The 18,270-nt window shown below is 41.2% G+C and overlaps 2 protein-coding genes across 5 annotated transcripts in view; both read right to left on the bottom strand.

Moving 5' to 3' along the window:
* Nucleotides 1–2,472: 2,472 nt before the first annotated feature.
* HINT3 (histidine triad nucleotide binding protein 3) lies at nucleotides 2,473–9,829 on the bottom strand. The gene is made up of 5 exons (XM_065632743.1): nucleotides 9,664–9,829; nucleotides 8,387–8,504; nucleotides 7,002–7,071; nucleotides 6,083–6,209; nucleotides 2,473–4,188 (listed from the first exon to the last, which is right to left on the bottom strand). The coding sequence occupies exons 1-5, from the start codon at nucleotides 9,802–9,804 to the stop codon at nucleotides 4,141–4,143; spliced, it is 504 nt and encodes a 167-aa protein (XP_065488815.1). The 5' UTR covers nucleotides 9,805–9,829; the 3' UTR covers nucleotides 2,473–4,140.
* Nucleotides 9,830–12,208: 2,379 nt separating this feature from the next.
* Nucleotides 12,209–18,270, bottom strand: part of NCOA7 (nuclear receptor coactivator 7) — a 95,663-nt gene continuing 89,601 nt past the window's right edge. For all 4 annotated transcript variants that reach the window (XM_065631614.1, XM_065631618.1, XM_065631615.1 and 1 more), the window contains 5 exons: nucleotides 17,114–17,242; nucleotides 16,494–16,646; nucleotides 15,846–15,941; nucleotides 15,119–15,192; nucleotides 12,209–14,448 (listed from right to left, as the gene is read on the bottom strand). In XM_065631614.1, the coding sequence (XP_065487686.1) occupies nucleotides 14,313–14,448; nucleotides 15,119–15,192; nucleotides 15,846–15,941; nucleotides 16,494–16,646; nucleotides 17,114–17,242 (588 nt within the window). In that variant the 3' untranslated portion in view covers nucleotides 12,209–14,312. The remainder of the gene's footprint in view (nucleotides 14,449–15,118; nucleotides 15,193–15,845; nucleotides 15,942–16,493; nucleotides 16,647–17,113; nucleotides 17,243–18,270) is intronic.

Genomic DNA, 18,270 nt, shown 5'->3' with positions numbered 1-18,270 from the left:
TGCACTCTCTCCTGCTGCTGGTTAGGTTCAACATCACTTGAGCACAAGTACAAGGGCTTTAAGCACATTTCTGATCAAAAGAGATAGAAGCAAATTAAGCCTTAATGAAATGGTCTTACCAGTTTTGTAAGCAACTATAAAAAGCTTGCTCTATCATGATATTTTGATTAAAACCAAGGATTATTATAAAAAATATTATTTCTAGACTGATGGATGTTTTTAAACAATTATAGGGCCAAATTTCCTACCTGCCAGCTTTACATGAACATTCTCTAAAGAGTGACTGAAATCTCTCTATGTGCTCATGCAATGGTTACAAAGACCAAAAGGTGCCAAACTGGGTCAGTGTGCAGGTTGACAAAGCTCTCCTCTCCTGCTCCTGGCAACAGCCAATATTTCTAAGTCTAAAAGATAGATAATGCAATTGGTCAGTTTGTTCACTGGTACACTCCGGGATGAAAAAATACTCCTGAAGCCTGACTATAGTCAGGAGTGCATCATATCTAACGGACATGACTCACTTTAGCTACTAGTTTACAAGTTTTCCAAAATTCTGCTTCCTCCTCTGCAGATGAAACAGGAATTTAAACTTTTCAACAGGCAACTTTTTGCAGCAGACCACCTTCAGACTAAATTGAACAAAATAATTTTCACAAAAATTGTAGCGTGTGAAGTTTTCTAGCATTACAGATTATTTAGAGTATCTGACCATCTAAAAGGTGTTCTTGTCCTACTGATTAACTTTCAGCTCTTCAGATCTTTCCTAAACCTCACTTCTTCGTGGCAAGTTCCTTCAGTGGTCTTTCCTCTTCTTCCACTTGAAGCCTGTGAATTCTCCATCTGTTTTGGGCTGTACGTTGTATAGGGATCATCTGTATTTTATCTTGTCCAACACTGAAAGCACTTTCAGCACTTCAATAAATATTGCACGTCAGTTTGAAATTACAGTGAGCTTTTATGCCACATTTTATTGTTTCCAAGTTTGTCGAATTTCAAATACATTTTTCACTGGTTTGCTCCCTTTTTTATGCCTTTATTTACAGCTCACACTTAAGAAGGCTTCAGAATAGCTTGATGAGCTATTACCAGTTTAATCACATTGAAAATGCTGTCCTTAGTCAAAACACAAACTTTTTTTTATTCTACATTTAACTCTGTTAAGAGCTGCATGTGTATCTGTTTCATCCTTTCAGAGAGGGCAGTTAGTACTTCAGCATAAAAGCAGTATTTTCTGAGTTCACATTAGGTTGGGGTTTATGTAAAACAATTGAGCAAAAGAGTACAAATAAAGCTTTGTTGTTCCTAAATGTGTAGTAAAAAAAGCAGCTTTTCTCAGGACTGCTAATGCTGGATCAAAGAACAACAGAGTCAGGGGCAGCGGCTGAGGCACGTTCCTTTGCTTCTCCCGGCTCTTGGAGAACAGGAGCTGCTAAGTTAACTCTCCAGGAGTGTTTTATTGATCTTTGCTCACTGGAAAGCTCTACAGGTGATTTTGGAAGTTTTAAAACGATGCTATAATGCTATAGAAGAGGGTGACAGAGCTAATGGGGTCTGCTCAGTAATTCTGGAACCTATTCAAAGCATTAGGATAGGCTTTTCAGAAAATAATTCTTAGCCCAATTAAAAAAATTATCTGCTGAGTCTAAGAGTGCTTGTCAATACAGAAGGAAAATGGAACACGGTTCTGTGCTGAAAACCACTAATGAGATACTGAGCATTCATCTCAGTAATTAACGTGGCTCCGTTCAACACTTCGTTTGAGCGAGTTTGAGGCCTGGCTGCAAGTGCCAGACACAAGAAGTTGAATTCCACATCTTGCTCATCAGCAAAAGTTTGGAAGCTAGATTATATCCTGATTTTTAACTTTCCAGTTTTCCTGTCTTAGTGGAACCCTTCTCAAATGTAAGATGCATAAGCTGACCTTTGTGCTTCTGCGTACATTTGAGAATGTACTGGGTCTGGCTGGGATGGAGAGAATTTTCTTCCGAGCAGCCCGTGAGGTGCTGTGTTTTGTGACTAGAACAGCGTCGATGACACACCAGTGTTCTGGCGAGTGCGGAGCTGTGCTTGCACAGCACCAAGGCTGCCTCTTTTTCCTGCTCTTGCCCCTCTGTTGGGCAAAAAGCTGGGAGGGGCACAAGCTGCCCAGCAGGGATATTCCCCAGCATGGAGTGTCACACTCAGCAACAGGAGTTGAGGGAAGTTTGGGGGGGAGTGAGGGAGCTATTGTTACTGGCCTGCTTGTGGGAGGTCATGAGTGATTGCCTTTGCATCACGTGGCTTGTTTTTGTTTTTATTCCTATTTCCTTCATTTATTAAACTGTCTTTATCTCAACTCAGGATTTTTCTCACTTTTGGTCTTGCCATTCTTTCCTCTATCCCACCAGGTCACAGGTGAGGAGCGAGCGAAGGGCTGGCAGGGTTCAACCCCCACAGTCAACTATTCCATTGAAGTGGAAGATCATTCCAAGATTAATATTTGTTGTTTATTAATCCTTTTTGACAGCAGTTCATGTTAGTACTTTAAATATTACATGTCACAGTTAAGTACAGTTACATAAATTAATTACAAATCAGAACACACACACAGTATTAACTCCTGAGAGATCTTGATGTTCAGAGATTTCACAAAGCCAGGAGTCAGCTTAAACCTCCTAATCTATTGCACAGAAGCAGTCAAAGTTCAGTGGCTTTAGTTCACACTCTTCCTACCTATTGTTACAAATTAAAACCCCAAAGGACTGCAAATAACACATAAGCACCCCACTAATAAGAATAACAAGGCATTGTGAGCAAGGTCTTAGAGAAAAGAGAGATATAAACTTTTCTGGGTAGAAAACATTCTTCAGAAAGGTGTGAACTTTCTGAAGTTATTACATATAGTTTACTGTAAGAATATTACAATTCATTGTACCACTAAGGCAAGAGGTGCTGGATCAGTGGAAAACACTGAGAAGATTAAGTTCAGGGAAGCTTGCAGGTGGAACAGACCATCACCTCGGCTGTATCTAAATGCATCAGCCAAGGACACTTGATGAGTTAGGCACCAAGAACGTGAATGAAGAAAATCCACTCTGCATTTTCTGCAGTTTTAACTTTCCAAACAGTTCGCCTTAATATGGTACCGAGAAACAGAGCACTAGTATTACTGATTAGAGTCATACAGCAAACGCAAATGTTCAGCAGGTTCCTTAAGGAACCTGCCACATACTCACTGAACTAAAAACTTGCTTCTCTTATGACTTCATTTAGAAATCAAATTTAGCCAAGGCATTAGTAATCTGCAAGGGACTTCCAGTAAGAACAGTATCAGAACCATCTAAAAAATTGGATTTTTTTTCCACCATCATGCAGAAGAACGGTACATTAAATCAATACATCTGAACTCTTCACATTTTTTGTAAACATACTATAACTAATCTAAAATATTGTGCACATAAGAGGGAAACAATCTTTAAGTCCAACATACAACCACTTACACATACATTTAAACTATATTCTACGTTATATATCATTATCACATCTTGGGCACCTACTGTATTAACATTTACATTGTCGCTGTCATGCAAATAAGACAGGTAATTATATTAAAGTGGTTTAGCACCAGAAAGTCGGTAGTGTACTTTCAGCAACGTACCTACTAATAACTAGGCATGAGTAACATATCATATAAATACAGATGGAAACCTCGATGTTTTAAATGTTATTTGCAATCCTAGAACAACACCTCTTTAAAATAAAAGCTTGATTCCGCAACAAATAATCCCTTTGGTACCACATACATGCTGTTAGTAGTAACTTGTTGCCTTAGTTGGAATCCATTCTGCTGCTATACCCTGCCCTTTACAGGAAAAGTTCTCTGAATGTGTGCATATGTGTGTGTATGTACTATGTATTTTATATAAGTATATATATACACATGATAATAAAATACATCGCCTTATTGTCAGAGAAGTATACAGACTCAAGTATTCAAATGGGAGAATTAGGTTGGCAGCTACGAATTGTGTGTATTTCCTCATAAGGAACTAAAGCTTTTTTTATCCTGTTACATTATCAGTAACACCAAACTGTGCAACCTTAAATCAGAGTTCAAAGACAAAGAACAAACTGGCTAGCGACACAAGGCTAAGAGCGCTTTCAACTGGCAGCATTTTCAGTTTGCAGTCGCTCAATCAGTTCATCAGCCTATAAAAGAGGGAAAACAATGCATGAACTACACCACGGACCTTCAGTTTCCTGAAAATTCCATTTTAAAAATAGTAACACTGACAGAGCATTTACTTTTCATTTTTACAAAGCACACAACAGAAGCAGAGTACAATGACAGTTTTAATCAGCAAACTCTTTTTCACAGTTTCCATCAAACTCCCATTAGGTGATCAGAAAAGGAAACACAACCTATGAAAGTCAGAGGATGTTTGAGCAAATCAATAGCAGATAAAGCTGCGTGGGTTTAAAGACCTCAGAAGACAGCAGTGCCCAGAACAACCATGCTGTGAGACCTGGAATTCTTTGGGAAACACTCCAGAACAGCATGTAGGGGCCTCTCATCACCCAACAAGCTGCATACCAGCCACCTATGTTGCTGAGGGATGTGCATTCACGTATATGGTTCACATCATGAGATATACATCCATTTGGTTACATCACCACGTTCACATGTACTTTTCTCATCATATGGCTATTTATGCATCTAGTCTCTAACTAGGGCAGCTGTATTTTGTGTGTGTGACAACACCGGCCCACAGAGCCCTCAGAAAGGCTCAGGGCAGAAGGAAGGCTGCCAACATTGTTCTAGAGGCCAAACTGGGCACATGGAGACTAACACAGGCACTTCTGAAAAAAAACAGTTTACTGACAGTCTGGTTTTGCCAGTCCAGCTGAACTAATCTTGTATTTTGAACTAGTGCTTGCGGTTTTATTAAGATCTCCAAAGGAACTCTGTTAAAATGTGAAAAGCTTATGTTTGGCATGCTTTAAATACGCACAGTAAAAATGCAATTAGCTACTTAAGGTAGGAACAACTTAAAGGAGTTAAGTAGCTCTTGCAGTTAATTTGCAAATAAAGCAAGACAAAGCATGGAGCAACTGAAAATGAAGTTATCTGAACCTTGTTTTGCATTCTTAAGCAAGTATTACACCCAAGCCATTTAAACCCCAAAATAACTCAAGAACATTTTCCAATGTGACAACAGGGCAAAATATCTTTTGAAGCGCATCCATATCAGATAACTAAACTTGGTATATATCTCCCTGAGCTAATCAAAGATAGTAAGCAGTAAAACTACACAGCTACACTTATTTGAGGGCCAAATATTTGTGTAATGCTCTACAATACAGCAGACACATATCTGCTTTTTTCAAGCTAGGCAAGATCTCCAGCTTCTCAGCTACCACTGTGAAGAAGCTGAGTTTTCTTCCCTTTAAGTAAGAGGCTGTCTATATTCTTTAGATGACACAGACCTGTTTCAGCATCTTTGTTTCGGGGCTGAGCAATGACACCAGGATGCTGTAGCAGCCTTGCAAGGACAGGTTCTTTGCTGCGTCAAAGCACTGAGAGTAAGCTCTAGTCCTCCAGAGAGAGATTTTCAAACAGTGATTTAGTCAGTGCCAGCTCAGTCTCACTGTTTTGTCTCTACTGACATAAATCAGTACAAACAATGTTTTTGTAAAGCAGACACTTGGTTTAGTCTAAAGATTACTAGATGAGAAAAAACATGTGAACCAGGAAGAGCAACCACTAAGTGGCCAGGTTTTTCACCTAAATTTGTGTGTACAATACAAAGGCCACCATATGTGAATATATCCGTTTAAATTAAAGAACGAATACTTATAAAGTGTCCTCAGAAGCACATCACATTAACCTAAGCTACACATTAGATCCAGAACTACTGTATATAATCGTTTGCTGTTAATGTTATTGTCACTCCATTCCCCTCAATAAGCATAAACATTAAGGGGTTTATCATTATATTTTCTCAAATAGACATAGTTGAACATAGTTAAACTGTTAGAACGATGTCACATTTTCAGCTTGCAATTGAAAAACTACCGAAAAGCTCATCTGCATTACACTTACCGTAATAAACCAGTACGAATTGATTCTGTAGATGAGCCTGGATAAGAATCCTAGCTGACTGGCTGGGGCCAGGACATGAAGATGCAAATGGGATATCGAGCAGAACGGAGGCCAGTGAAAACCCATTCTTCAGAAAAGGAAAACAGATAAAAAATACTGGTGGAACATCGCAAGTTATTTAACACAATCAACTGAATTGAGAACTCAACTCATCACATCTTCCTTGCACATAAAAGGCAGGAACAAAAATATGCCCTTTCCTTTCATTATGCTCTCAGGAAACGTTTCCAAAGCCCATTAACCTCCTCCTTCACATCTCTGTATTTAAGATGCATTTTGTTCAAAAGGAGTGTTTAAAAAATAAAACGTATCTTCGATGTATCATATTTAGTTTTCAGCTGGAAAGCCAACTGTCACTGGATGAAGGTCGTTTCTACCTATTTTAATCGTGAAGGCCCAGCTCCCTATACTCTACACTATTTAAATTATGTTAGTTTATCCGGGCTAGCAAAGGCACTGGCTTAAACTAAAGGTGCAGCACTGAAATCAAACAAATGCAAGTATGACTGAAACACAATGCAGTGCCCTGCTTCAATAGGACAAAGTTAACCTCTCTTCCGGAATCTAGGATTTAGAGCATATTTTCAGCATGTAATTAAAGAGCAGTCTTTTAGATAAGTTGTTTGAAGACATGGTCAAGAAAGACCTGAGACCTGGAACGCAATCTGCAGTGGAAATTCATCAGAAAAACAGAGTTATATTCAATGCCAGCACATTCTACTTGAGAAGTCATGTGAGAAATGAATGCAGAACTGATTTCTTCAACAAATCATACTGCAGTTGTTGCCACTATCTCTAAAGTAGCATTCTAAACAGTAAAAAACATACTCAAAAAATACAGAGGGTTTCCATTACATACCTTACATCATTCAAGTCATTAAAATTATTTCTCTGGAGGACAGCTTTTCCAACTTCCACCATTCTCTGCACTATTAAACACAAATAAATTTAATTTAATATTTAGGTAATATTTTCACATCATATGTCATCAAGTACTTTGAAAAGGTATTCTTCAGAATATTAACTTCAAACTGATTACACTAGATCACAAACATGGGTTTTTAAAAATATACTGTAACTACTCATAATAAAAGACTGTCAAGACAGTGCTGCGCAATGATCGACATAAAAATTGACACTGTTACCAATCTCCACACTAATGATGCTTTTAAGTGTGGTATTATTCTCACAATTTTGGCCAAAGCCATGCTATCACCACACTCTTACTAAAAACCAAAGAAACAACAAAAAAAAAATCAACCAACAAATACTGATTGGTCAGAATTATGACATTTACACAGCTATTGGACTTTGATCTCTAGGTCCTGTGCAGCCTGGCCTAAGTTAGGAAGGTTCAGAGATGGTAAACAAATTAAAATAAAACTCTCAGTCCTACATATCGCTGCTGTATCACTGAGAAAAGAAGCAACTCTAATAGAAAAACTCATGGCAAAATCTAACGAATCCTTGCAAAGCCAAACACGTGAAAGTTGTTTCTAGACAAAAACAACCCTACGTTTAGAAGAGAAATAGCGTGATGCAAGATTTGCAACATGCAACTCTAACTCTTTTCTTGCATCACCTGCAAATTTCCCTAAGGTGGAGTATCTTTATGCATGTATGGCTATAGTTTCTTCTGTTAGTCAACACACTTAGCTAGGCATTTCTTGTGAAACAAAATCCAGAACAATGTTTTCTTAAAAAAAAAAAAGCCTGTCAACAATAAGTCATAGCTTCAATATTTTAGAATTTTATCTTTTAAAAAATTATTAAAGATTTTTGGAACACTATTTCCCTCTTTCTTCTCTCACTCCTTTTTTCCTTAAAAATAATGTTGCACTTATTTTAAAATAATACATGTTTTATGAAGTTCCTCTGTAATTTTCCGTGTAATTTAAAATGGCATATCTGTCTAAAAAATACAATAGAGCTGCACATAAACACTTTAAAAATAAAGTCGCAGTTCCAACAAAGTGCAGAGGCATCTGTACTCCATGCAAACAAAAGGGATTTTGTGCACTAGTGCAGGGTTTTTCTAGAAATGCACAAAAGAAAAAAAAAAGTGCAATTCTAGAACTGCACGTGGAGGTTCCCAGGAAGCGTTAAGTCTCTACCTACACGCACTCACTATTTCCATGTTTACTCATTAACCAAATGGTGCTCAAAGGTGCAATTTACTCGACAACGCACTTAAATTGTGCCAAATTATTTTCCTTCATGCTAAACACACAGTGCCAGCCTTACCTACAGGTACATGTTCTGTCTTGAGCGTTTTGCAGTTCCCCATGTGCTCCACTGGCACCACCAGGTAGTGGTGGGGGGCACCGGGTCTGATATCTCTGAAGCAAACAAGGTCGTCATACTAAAAAAAAAGGATACAAACATATTAAACTGATTAGGACGAAGACATTGGCAAAGAGTAGGTAACAAAGTCCATCTTCCCCATATCAATGTGATAGTTAATGCCATATTTGAAGCAACTAGCAAAAATCTGAGCATTTTTGCAGCCAGCCGACAGAAAGGCTTGTAAGTGCGGTTTGTGTCCTCAGTTGACCTTCTGCAGCCAGGGTGCCTCGGTGTCTGCTTTGTTTCCAGCTGTTGTGCCAACATTTAGGGCTGGCAAGACATTTTATTTCCAATCAACGTCTCACTCCCACCTGCACAGGAGCGCACGGCCGCTGAGGCCGCCCGGGCACTGCCAGGCCAGGCCAAGGGCTGGCACCTGGTGCTGACACACGCACGACTTGAGGGGTTTGATCTTTCATCCTCAGTTCGAGAAGGACAGGGAACTGCTGGAGAGAGTCCAGCGCAGGGCCACAAAGATGATGAAGGGAGTGGAGCATCTCCCTTATGAGGAAAGGCTGAGGGAGCTGGGGCTCTTTAGCTTGGAGAAGAGGAGACTGAGGGGTGACCTCATTAATGTTTATAAATATGTAAAGGGCGAGTGTCACGAGGATGGAGCCAGGCTCTTCTTGGTGACAACCAATGATAGGACAAGGGGCAATGGGTACAAACTGGAACACGGGAGGTTCCATTTAAATATGAGAAGAAACTTCTTCTCAGTGAGGGTGCCAGAGCCCTGGAACAGGCTGCCCAGGGAGGTTGTGGAGTCTCCTTCTCTGGAGACATTCAAACCCCGCCTGGACGCCTTCCTGTGTAACCTCACCTAGGTGTTCCTGCTCCGGCAGGGGGATTGGACTAGATGATCTTTTGAGGTCCCTTCCAATCCCTAACATTCTGTGACTCTGTGATCCTCAAATTAACCCCCCGGGCCCCCTCCTGCTGTCCCGGAGCCCCGGCCCCGCTGCGGGCACCGGGCCCCGCCGAGCTGCTCTCACACCGGCACGGCCACAACCCGCCTCCTTCTCAACCACCCGCCCAGGCCGACCGAACCTCTCGGTGCAGCGGGGCGCCGGCCGGACCCGCGCCTGCGGGAGAGGACGAGGGCGGCGGCGAAGGGCGACGGGAGCCCCGCCGGGCGGACACCGGGGGACGCCGCCGCCGGGACGCGCCTCACCCACCTGGCAGGGCAGCAGCGCCGTGCCCGTCTCCTCCCGGCGGGCGATCCTGCAGAACACACACTTGCTGTCGTAGCCGCCGCCGTTACCGGCTTCTCCCCGCTCGGTGCTGGCGGCTGCGGCCGCGGCCTCCTCCCCCGCCATGGCCCCCGCCCCGCGCCCGCACACACCGCCCGCCCCGAGCGCGCCCCCTGCCGGCGGCGGGCGGAGCTCCGGCGCGAGCTCCTAGGGGCGGGTCCCCGGGCCCGGCGCCCCCGCCATTGGTGCCGGCGGCCAGCGCGTGAGAGCGCCGCCCCGCCCCCCCCGCCGCCAGCGGGGAGGAAAAGCCCCCCCCACCCTCCCCGAGCGGGGGCGTGAAGGGCGTGCTGCACGTGAACCCCCACACGAGCGCCCCTGTGTTACAGAATCACAGAATGGCCTGAGTTGGGAGGGTCCTACAAGGATCATCGAGTCCAACTCCTGTCCCTGCATGTGACAACCCCACAGTTCTATTCACACCATGTGTCTGAGGGCCTTGTCCAGTCTCTTCTTCAACACTGTCAGGATTGGGGCTGTGACACCTCCCTGGGGAGCCTGTTCCAGTGCTCCACCACCCTCTGGGGGAAGAACCTTTTCCCAATGTCCAACCTAAACCTCCCCGGCACATCTTCCTGCCATTCCCTTGGGTTCTGTCAGTGGCCGCCAAAGAGAAGAGATCAGCACCTGCCCCTCCTCCTCCCCTTGTGAGGAAGCTGTAGGCCCGTGAGGTCTCCCCTCAGTCTCCTCTTTTCCGGGCTGAACAAACCCAGTGAGTTTAGCTGCTCCTCACACGGCTTCCACTCCAAACCCTTTTTTTTTTTAATACTGTGGCGCCCAGAACTGCACACAGTGCTCCAGGTGTTAAGTCTTAACATGGCTCAAGCAGGCCCGTAGCTCAGGCTCACCCCTGACACGGGCAGGGTCTGCTGAGCAGGCAAAACACCAAGTTCCCCTGATGTTTCGAAGCAAACCCCGAACCCCACACTGAATACAGCCCAAAGCACCAATGAAAAATACGTGGCCTGCGCACTGTAAGCTTTCACTAAAAATAAAGGTACAAACTGCTTCCAAAACAGAAGGTGTTTCTAAATGGTAGCTAACATTCCATTTCTAAAAATGTTTTCTTAATAATTTGTGTTTTAAATCACTTGCACAGGTCATTAGGTTAGAGCTGCAGGGCTGAATCCCTAAAACCAGGATTTCCATGTTTTTGTTCTTCACGCAGCCCAAATGGCACAAAATACTTGCCCCGCAGACAACAGGCCATAGCGTTTGAGGTAACGAGCTGTAAAATTTAGAATGACGTTTTTCAGAAATGCATTTCTTCCAGAGCAAGTGAGTTGTGCTTGTACAAATAGGACACGTTTAGCTACGCTACCTGAAGAAGCACATTTGCTGACCTGCAGAGTGCGAGGTGATCCCTTTGCGATGAGCCAACCTGCTCCTTTTCTCTGCTACACACAAGGGTCATCTTGAAAGTTTACACACAAGCATTAGTCTGAAAGTAACTGGGTCTTACTTTGCTCTAAAGCCAGCTTTGTACAAACCACCTGCTGCAAAAACTGCACTGGAACCAGCACCAAATTGAACATCTGCACTCACCTGGGTGCTTACAGACCTTATTGTGAATCAGCATTTCAACACTGTCCTGAACCAAAAGTCCTTATCCGAGTACCACTAAAGTACACGTTTCACATTGCAGGAACAAGCTTTTGTTCTCCGAGAGGAATTACTAGTGGCTGTACTTTTCCTCAAGAAAATTCTTAAGCCATTTCACTGAAAGCAAGTTTCACAGATTGCACACTTGTTCTGTTTTGTGTGTAATCATAGTTTGGTTTTTCTTAATACCATCTCTGTCTACCATAAATTCAAAAAACCTTCAAGAACCAAGTACGTTTAAGACATTTTATGGCTTTGTCCTGCTTGGATAGAAAGAAAAATACGTGAACACTTCAGCAATATAAAAAGGGTGCATCCAAAAATGATATACATGGACTTTTGACTTCTGGGAACAAGTGGGTTAAAAAAGATGAAGGAATATATGTCATTCACTACAGCTGAGAGAAGCAAAGAGAACTACTAGGTCAACTGTTTAAATGTCCACTGGTATTTCTTAGCCCTTTGTCACATTCTGTGTTTGACTGAACTCAAAACACAGCTCTATTTTAGGAGATGCAATACCACGAAAACACAACAAAACAACGAACAAACAAAAAACCCACCATAAATAAGGCAAAACCAAAATAAAACAACCCCAAACAAGAAAACCCCAACCAAACAAAAAAAAAACCAAACCCAAACCAACCAACCAAACAACAAATCCCCAGACAACCCCCCAAAAACCTAAACAACCGAAAACCTCACATCTGCTTAGGCATGTTTCTAAAATATGATGTTGCTGGAAGTCTCTTTTTGGTGGTAGGCATAGGTATTTGTCAGCATAACCTGCATCCTTTCACCTTTAAAATGTACTAAAATTTGTGAAAAGAGGAAACATCTGTAACAAGTTTCTGAATGCATAAATTCCTTTATTGAAAATATTGTGATAGCACTGCATTACATATATTCAATAGTCATAGTTTCAAGGGTCACAGAATTTTGATTGAACAACACTGTTTTGAATATAGACCACAGCATTTAGATATGCTCTGACAAGGATAATATAATGGAGTAAGTTGTAGGCAGCAATAGTGAAATGTATGTAAAATGTTGAACTTGGTTGGTTTGGGTTCTTTTTTTAACTATTAAGTGGTCTGCCACCATTGAAAAGAGCAAATAGTGTTAGATATTCCTGGTATCTTCAAAGCATTATGCTGTTAGCAACTTCCAAAATATTTCACAGCATTACCAATAAGAACTTTATTTATGGCTGTAGTAGACCACAGAGAAGGGAAGCGTGATAAGCTTACGTGCGGCGTGTTACAGGCTTACTGTATATAGCACTGGGTTTTAGGCTGTGAAATTTCTGTGCAGGATTAAAATTCAGTAATGCTTTTGAAAGAAAACCACTTGGCTGCCTTTTTTTATCTATTAAAAAAGGGAAGAACAGTAACTAAATTGAGTTGTATTACTCAGTTAATAATATTCCAAACTTAGACTGTACTGTTTAATGCCTGGAAGCACACTACTGTTTCTAAAACCTGCCTTTCTCAGGACCGTGACACATTCGAGTCTAAGGGCAGGACAGCATCCTAATGTTGGTTGGGTCTGGATTGCATGAACAAAACCACGGCTTAATGGGAAAGCACGATACTTTAGCAAGCGGTGGAGATTGCCACTCCTGCCACGCTCTCACTATTTACCATAATTTTCATTTCATAACATGCTATTTTTTCAGTGTTGAAGAGGGGAGCGGGAAAAGTACCAAAATACTTCATGAAAAATAAAGAATATTTTATTCCCTGTCAAATCCTAAGCCAGCTTGTTGCTTCAAATATTTTTTTTTTCAGGAAGGAAATCATATATATAATTACTAAGAAAACAAGTATTACACTAACATGACCTGGCCAGCTAAGGGAATAGTGTTCTTCTCTAAATCTCAATTATATTTTCTCCTTAACAAAGCAGTTATTCTTCAGTTTGTTGGGAAGTGCTCATAAAAGCACTGTGGGTGGCTTATTTTGAATCATTTGGTGGCGATACAGAAAAACAATCCTCTCTGAGACACGTCCTTTGTAAACAGTCAAATGCTCCAACCATGCTGTCCCAATTCTGTTGACTGCAGCAGAGCTGATACAGTCTACACCAGGTGGCAGTTTGCCCGATGTCTCTATACAGTGCCAAAATAATAATAATATATTAACAGGAACATGGCAGCAGAGTTAATGAGAAGCACTACCGACCTTCTCTCTCAGGAAAAACAAAAAAACCCAAAAAAAACCCAAACCAGAATTATGCACTCAAGTGTTTCTGCCAGAAAAGAAACCCTCTAATTAGGGTAAAATGAAAACCCAATCTCATTTACAAAATAAAAATATAAAAATTAACTTCAGAAATCAAATAAATTGATTCAGAATAAATGCCAATGCATAAGAAACCTACCTGAATAGTAATTATTTATCAAACTGAAATTTGAAACATTAAAAGAAAAAACTCATTGCTAATACATTTACAAAAAAAAAAATCTGCTACACAATAACAATAAATAAAAAGATTTTAAAAACATGTTCCCTTAAGTGCTGTGTACACCCATTTGTGATTCTTTCCCATGGCAAACAGTATACTGCAGATTTTGGTAAAGTAACCTTTTATTTTTGGTTAGCATTTGTACGTTGAACATAAATACACATGGAATGTATGAGATAGTTATAGTTTTCCCACAGGATCTTTTTCACAGTTACAGAAAACATTTTCAACTTATACACCATGAATGTTTTCGTAAGCATCATTTCTTCGATGGAGTAGTGTTGGGGGAGGAAGTAAAAAACACTTCAGACTAATCTCTTACTCTTCTGTCTCTTACTGCCCCTGACAACCTGCTCCGTTTTTTCTTGGGTTGGTTGGTTGGGGTTTTTTTGCGTAGTCATGCTCTGGTACAAACTCGAGGAAAAAGCGTGTAACATTGTGAGGCAGCCTGCACCTTCTAGTTAGCTTTTAAGTGCCTAACGGATCCGGTCCTTAAGGCAGTCAGTATTTCATTCAAATGTCCATACTTCTACATCTTGAATAATGAAATCTTCTTGCTTCGATAAGATGTCATTATTGAAGGTGCTGCAGGAGTTACTTCGCCCGTGATACAAATCTGCATCTAACCATAAGCCAAACCGGCCACTAAAAAGGAAATACACAACAAATTTCAGGTTATGTGTAACAGTAAAAATACTGGAAGCTGTAGAAACAACCAGAGGAGCGATACGGAGGAATCTAGGTAATTCTGAGGACCTCTTAGACTGAATGTGAAGAGCTCAATCCTGGCCAAGCACTTGCCAAGACACTCACGGAGCAGTAACCTCACTTTAGTTAACCATGCAGCCTTAGCCCTTGATGTCATGCCCACTGACCTTTGAAATTAGAACCTGATTAAGCATTGTCTGTATCCTCGCTCTCTGCAGCAACAGAATAATAACAATTTAATGAGGACCACATGAAAAAACCTTAGAAGCTGATGGCTAAACTGCCATTAGAGACTATCTTCCAGTGGCAAACCTGTTCAGCAGTGAGACGTGTATCTACCCAAAACATCTGGTTTTTTCCCCAATCTCAAAAAAAAAAAAAAAAAAAAAAAAAAAATTAGCTGCCCAACATCATTCACTCTCTCTAAGCAATGGAAAATGCTCTGGGACTAACAGAAATCAGATTGCTGAGGTATCTTCCCTAAACAGTTTGGCAAAAGTAAGTTCAGCCATTTTACTGATTAGTTTTTCTTTCAACTATCATTGTCCCTATTCTCATTAAAAAAAAAAAAGTGAGCTACATGATCAAAAACCAAACATTCACTCACCCTCCACCTCCAAGCTCCAGAGAGCTGGTGTCTCCATTGATGAAGTAGGTGTTCTCTCCACTCCATTTGAATACCTGAGGAAGGGAAAAGAACCCCATACATTTAGAATGTAAGGGTTCTTGTACTCTTAGACCACTGGGGACTGACTCTTAGCAGGTATTTTGTTTTATTTTTTTCTTGAAGGGGAAGGAAGAAGTAATAGGTAGAAAGTAAAGGAACAATACATATTTAAAACTATGAACAAGGCACCCTAATCCTTTTTAAAATTCTGCTTGCATCTCTAAATCAACAGGCATTCTGTTAAAAAAGAACAAAGTGATATTGAAAGATGCAAAAGCCATGAACGTAAAGGGTATTTCAGTAGCACTCTTATCTCTGGTTTGTTGTCACCGTGATCCTAAACGTGTGTGAAATTATACCCTGTTCTTAATGTCACTGTCTTCCAAGGTGAATCTTTGACAGTCCACTCCTTACTCCTCCCTGCTTCCCCTCCACTTCAATCCACTTAAAACCCTCTCCTCACCCCTACAGACTGTCTTCTTGGCACTTCAGATGCACAACAGCTGCTGTTGCTTAAAGCATTGTATTGAATCAATGAGCAATTAACTGCATTCATCAACAGCCCGCACATCTTCTAAACTCAAATATGCTGTCTTCACAAAAATCTCATAAATGTTTCAAAAGTGGAACCCAAAGATCTTATTTGAGAAAGTGAACACCCACTTACCTTGAAATTTGGACTGAATGTGTAGAGGAACGTTTCACCAGTGCCATAGTAATGGTCACTAAACCTGAAAGGATGTGTAGCATATGCTCCAAATATCTGTCAGAATAAAATGATCAAACAACTTTTGAGGACAGTGCAAAATTCAAGAGAAAAAAATCCAAACATTTAAAAATACTTTCTAAAGAACAACTGAGCTGGTGTTTCATGTTAGAAGGACCAACTAGTGAAGTACATCAGATGAGCAAATACTCCTGCAAATCTTTTATATCCTGCATGTTAAAAGCCAGGTGATGACAATGGCAACAGGAACGTGAACGCTGACTCTAGGAGCTACTTAAGTACTAGACCTCCACAGAGGCATTATTTGTGACAGCTTTTTAGTGAGATACCTAAGGAAGATACTTCCATGGGGACTCTTAAAGGGAGCACTCACTGCAATTATGAAGTTGTTGGGGGGGGGGTGTATTTCTATTAGTGCTGATGTACTTTCGTGCCTGTAAGTTTAGTTTAAGCCATAGAAAATACAAAAGAAAACACCAGTGTCTTATTTTAGTATGATGTCACCTCAGAGAATGACTGGCACTTCTGAATGATCACTGTATGATGTTACCCTTTCAGTCCAACCCCCGCAGAACAAGCACTCCTTACCTGGTTGTCCATATCCTTGATGACAAGGAGAACCGGACTGTCAAGAGATGCTGATTTACGGTACAGAGTCTTCAGGCTGGTCCCGTGCTCCAGTGTACTGTACGCAAGCCGCCACGGATATCCCTGCACTCGTGCGGGCAGGCGCCGGGCAAGCTGGGCAATGAACAGCGGGAAACAGAAACATATTCAACAGGCTGGGTCACAGCTGGTGCTCCAGACTATTCCCTTTCTGCAGGGGCTTCTGAGCCAAAAAATGGCTGTCAAGGGAGCAGTTGATGCCAGCAGCTTAACACCTCTGCCACATGCATGTGTCCTTGTACTCTGAGCTCAACTGTCTGCATTCACATCGCATCAAAACTGGCACCCCTCTCCGAGCACTGCAAGAGTTGCCAGTCCTCAATATCACAACTCAAAACTCCAGAGTTGCAAAACACAAAAATAAGCTTTCCAGGTGAGCCAGTGCTGCAGCAAACAGGACCTTGCACAAGGACGTTCCACCATACTAAGTACTTTCCAAATTATTAAAAAGCATTGGCATTGCCTCCGGAAGGTAAACGTCCCACACTCGGCAGAGACCACACCAGAGCTAACAAGGAAACTTGAGGTTTTTCTAGCCATACCTGCTCTATGTGCATGTTCTCCAGGAGGGCGCTGTGATGCTTCAAGACAGGCAAAGTATCATCATCTTCTTCTTCTTCATAGTAACTGCAAACGCTCTTTCGTCGTTTTGCTTCTTCTACAGTAATGATCTGAGGCAAGAGAACAAGTGTCCAACATAAGCATAGCTCTTATGCTGTCAATCCTCTTTTGAAGCAAATTAATTTAAAACAATATAAGCCCGAGCTGTTACACTGTGTGGAGCAAAACCACTGTATGGGATGGTTGTATCAAGCACAGACAGCCTTAACCAAATGGGGAAATTCTAAACTGGCAAGGTGTCTTTGAGACAGCATGGCCAGAACTTCTTCATGCCCTGGTGACCTCCCATAGCTGTAGAGTCCTTTGGGATTAAAAAATATTGAGGTAACCAGGTGACATCATGTGGTCAGTCTCAGATACAGCTCGTCCCAAGCCAGAAGGCTAAAGTGCACCTACTGCTTCCAAGGGACACGACACACATCTGAACTAGGCGTCTTGCCGAGACTAAATGAGGAGGATGCAGAAGCATCTTTGCTTTCTCCCATGCAAATAGTTGAGTACATTAGTTATTTTCTCAGGTGCTAATGCATGAGAATATGAAAAAGTTTAAAATTTCACTTATCCTTTTGATTAAAACAGCAACTTTTTCTTGGTTTACTGACTCTGACATGGTTTTGTATACACAAACTGAAACAGAATGAATAAAGCAAAGAATTAAAAATGTAGATCAATTTGAATAGATATTTTGAAGTTCTGTCTTGTAGGAAATATATTGAGTAAGACTCTGAGCATCCAGTTTAGCTATATTCTTGAAAACACTCATTCTGAGAGTGCAGATCTTTATAAAACACATTGTTAGTTTAAAATGATCAAACAGCTCTTTGGAAACTTCTATTTATTCCTTTGCTTAAGACTCCATAAAGAGAGCACATTGTAATATTTTAAAAGTAAATCCACATAAATATTTCTAACATCAAGTTTGAATTTCAATACTTAAAAAACGAAGCACAGATTTCTCTCCAGCAACTACAGGTAAGCCACACTACCGTTTCCCATAAAGCTGGTAAAAAAAGAGAATGCAAGTCCATACACTTAATACTTGTCTACGCTTGTCTATCAAAGGACTCAGCAGCCTACG

This window comes from Caloenas nicobarica, chromosome 3 (genome assembly GCF_036013445.1).
Source record: "Caloenas nicobarica isolate bCalNic1 chromosome 3, bCalNic1.hap1, whole genome shotgun sequence".
Lineage (NCBI taxonomy): Eukaryota > Metazoa > Chordata > Aves > Columbiformes > Columbidae > Caloenas > Caloenas nicobarica.
This window is presented reverse-complemented; position numbering and strand designations above follow the sequence as displayed.